The sequence below is a fragment of the Pteropus vampyrus genome, unplaced genomic scaffold (genome assembly GCF_000151845.1).
Source record: "Pteropus vampyrus isolate Shadow unplaced genomic scaffold, Pvam_2.0 Scaffold227, whole genome shotgun sequence".
In the NCBI taxonomy this organism is placed as follows: domain Eukaryota; kingdom Metazoa; phylum Chordata; class Mammalia; order Chiroptera; family Pteropodidae; genus Pteropus; species Pteropus vampyrus.
In genome coordinates, this window is record NW_011889008.1 from 887022 (window position 1) to 890107 (window position 3086).

Sequence of the window (3086 nt, forward strand, 5' to 3'; positions counted from 1 at the left end):
CAAAACCACAAATCGTGGTGATGGAGAAACCCTTGACCTGGTGCTGCCCTGAATTCTTTGTATCCCTGGCCTCGCCCGTCCAGTGGGCACAAGGGCCAGCCTTGCTGCTGGCTTTGAACTTTCCTCTTCTCTTACAACAGGGCCATAGCCCCGCACAGGTTTGTCTGCAGGGCCTGGTGTGCTGAGATGAGGTCACAGGTGGCATTGAGTAGGATGGCTCTGTACACACAGTGGCCTGGGTCACCTGGAGAATCAGGGACAGCTTCACCTGCTCAGAAGGCGATGCGAGGAGAGAAGGGGCAGAGCGGGCCCGAGGACCCAGCTCAGGGCCTGCAGAGAAGCGTGTGGGCCCCCCCAGTGCACACAGAGCGTGCGGGAGCCTTAGCCACTCTTAAGCCTGCCTGATTTAAGGATAAAAGCTCTAGAACCAGGTGGCAGGGCGGTGACCGTCGGCCCCAGAGAGCGAAGTGTGACTGATTTTCGGGAGGCCGTGTGGAGAGGGTAGGCTTCCAAAGTCAGGAATTGCCCCCATCGTGTCGTGTCTTTGGCTGGGCTTCATTTCCGGTTGGCCCCGGGGACTATGCACCTGTCTCAGGGTTGCGAGATTAGCCCACCCCTGAATCAGCTTGAAGGGACCCCCGTGGTACTTTGCATGGGGTGGAGCTAGTGGCCAGCAGTCCCAGCAGCACTAAGAAGGGGCCGTCCCCGTGCGCTCTTCAGCCCTGAGGTCTGCAGGCCTTGCCCCTGGGCACAGCTGGACGCCCACCGCACCTGCTGCCTCTGGCCCTGGACCCAGGGACCCATGGTGTGGAGAGCTGAGCTCCCCGTTCCACGCAAAGCCCAGGCCCAGTGGCCAGGGAGCAGTCCCCCGTGGAGGCTTCTCCAAGGTCCCGAGCACAGAGGAGATGAGCTGTGCCTCCTAGCCGCCCACGGGCCACCTAGTCCCTGCCCTCCTCAGCCCAGGGATTGACCCCCCTGCCCTCTCCACAGCTATGACATGGTGCATTACGGCCACTCGAACCAGCTGCGCCAGGCCCGAGCCATGGGCGACTACCTCATCGTGGGTGTGCACACCGACGGTAGGCACGGCCGCCCTGCTCACCAGCCCTGCAAGTTCCCCTCGTCCTGAACCCCAGCTGGACGAGGCAGCTGTGCAGATCTGGCGACTTCGTCCTGAGCAGCCGCGCTGGCCCGCGGACAGGACAGCGGCCGCTCGGGCGTGGGAGGGGCTGGCGAGCCTGCGGCTCAGCCCTCCCTGTGTCAGCATCTCACACTCACTCTCTCCCCTGGCCCCAGAGGAGATCGCCAAGCACAAGGGGCCCCCAGTGTTCACGCAGGAGGAGAGGTACAAGATGGTGCAAGCCATCAAGTGGGTGGACGAGGTGGTGCCTGCGGCTCCCTACGTCACCACGCTGGAGACGCTGGACAAGTACAACTGCGACTTCTGTGTCCACGGCAGTGAGTGGGAGGGCTGGAGCCCCAGGGCCTGGGCATCGGGGGTGCTGGGCCTCTTCATGCGTGGGGGGCAGCAAGCCCTGTGGGGGTCTGAGGACACTGGGTCCCAACGCAGAAACGAGAGCGGGCCTGGGGTAGGGGATGTTGGGCCCTGAAGGTCTTGGCGGCTTCTGGTTAACAGTTCTCGTTCCCACGTGTTTGTCACCCTTAGATGACATCACATTGACCGTAGATGGCCGGGACACCTATGAGGAAGTGAAGCAGGCTGGGAGATACAGGTGAGCCCCGCCACAGCCCCCTTCGAGGGCTGGGACCCAGCGCTACCCTCGGGCTTCTGTGTTTCTCTGGCCGTGATGGAGCTGGAGGGCGCCACACAGCGGAGCATCGACGATGCGCGCCGTCCTGTAGGGTGGCCGCAGACCACGGGCGGCTGCCCAGCCATAGACATGTGGGGCGTGACTGGGGGGCAGGTTTTCACTTTAATGGACTTTAAGTTAAAAAGCCAGCGTGGCCCGTGGCTCCCACATGGGACAGCACAGCCCAGAAGTCCCCTGGAGGGGACATCCCGCAGGGCAAGACCTAAGTTTCCGGCAGGGCGGGGACCGGAGCTGCCGGCACTGCCACTTGTGGGGTGGCGATGCTTTCTCTCTGGTCGTCATCTCCTTTAGTCAGCAGCCCGCCCCACCCTCCTGGTCCTGGTTTTTAATTGGAGCCGAGAGCAGTGAGAAGCCAGGCTGTACACAGCACAATCAAGGGCCGGTGGCCCTCAGAGGGGGTGACCTGAGAGCTTCAACCCACCTGTGTCACTGCCTCTGTCCCCAGAGAGTGCAAACGCACCCAGGGCGTGTCCACCACAGACCTCGTCGGCCGCATGCTGCTGGTGACCAAGGCTCATCACCGCGGCCAAGTGAGTGACAGGATGGGAGTAGAATACTGAAGTCCCCACACGGAGGACACTGATGGGGGTAGGAGGGGGCATGCGCCCTGCCCCGCCGGGCCCCTTGGTGGGCACCAGGGTCCTGGGCGTGGCCGCGTCTGGCGGCGAGGCCCAGCCCAACCCTTCCGTGCAGGAGATGACCTCGGAGTGCCGCGAGTACGCAGACAGCTTCGGCAGGGTGAGTGTCGCCCAGGGCCTCGCCCTCCCCCCACCCTCTGCCCTCCGGGCGCTGACCGAGTGCTGACCGCCAGGCTTGGTCAGCAGGCCGGTCACAGCGGCCACTACCTGGAGGAGGAGCAAGGACTGCCCAAGGACAGGTAGCCTCTAACCAGGTGGCCTGGCCCTGTCTCCATTTTTAGCCCCCTCACTCAACACCTGCCAGGGAGATACTTTTCTCAGAAGGCTCCTCTCAGGTGACCGGATGGTGGTGGCTTCAGTGTGCGGGGTCCCCATGAGGGCTGCATCCACTGGCCTCCTTCCTTGCAGGCCAGTTGCTGGAGCTAGGTGGTGGTAGCTGCAGTGCTCGCTGTGGCCACGGGGTGGAGCCACAGTCCCACTGGCCACAGGGACCCTGGCTGCCTGGCTGTGGTGTGGACCGGGCACTACCAACCAGCCCTCGGTGTCCCTGCTTAAGACCCTTGCTGGGAAACAGCACCGAGCGAGTGAGCGAGCTGGCACTCCACAGCTGGGGCTT

The 3086-nt window shown here is 63.6% G+C and overlaps 1 protein-coding gene across 1 annotated transcript in view; it reads left to right on the top strand.

Moving 5' to 3' along the window:
* The first annotated feature begins 65 nt into the window (after positions 1–65).
* PCYT2 (phosphate cytidylyltransferase 2, ethanolamine) overlaps positions 66–3086 on the top strand; it is a 14502-nt gene continuing 11481 nt past the window's right edge. Inside the window, exons 1-5 of the mRNA XM_023538605.1 lie at positions 66–1079; positions 1297–1458; positions 1667–1733; positions 2278–2362; positions 2526–2570. Of these exons, the coding sequence (XP_023394373.1) occupies positions 998–1079; positions 1297–1458; positions 1667–1733; positions 2278–2362; positions 2526–2570 (441 nt within the window). The 5' untranslated portion in view covers positions 66–997. The remainder of the gene's footprint in view (positions 1080–1296; positions 1459–1666; positions 1734–2277; positions 2363–2525; positions 2571–3086) is intronic.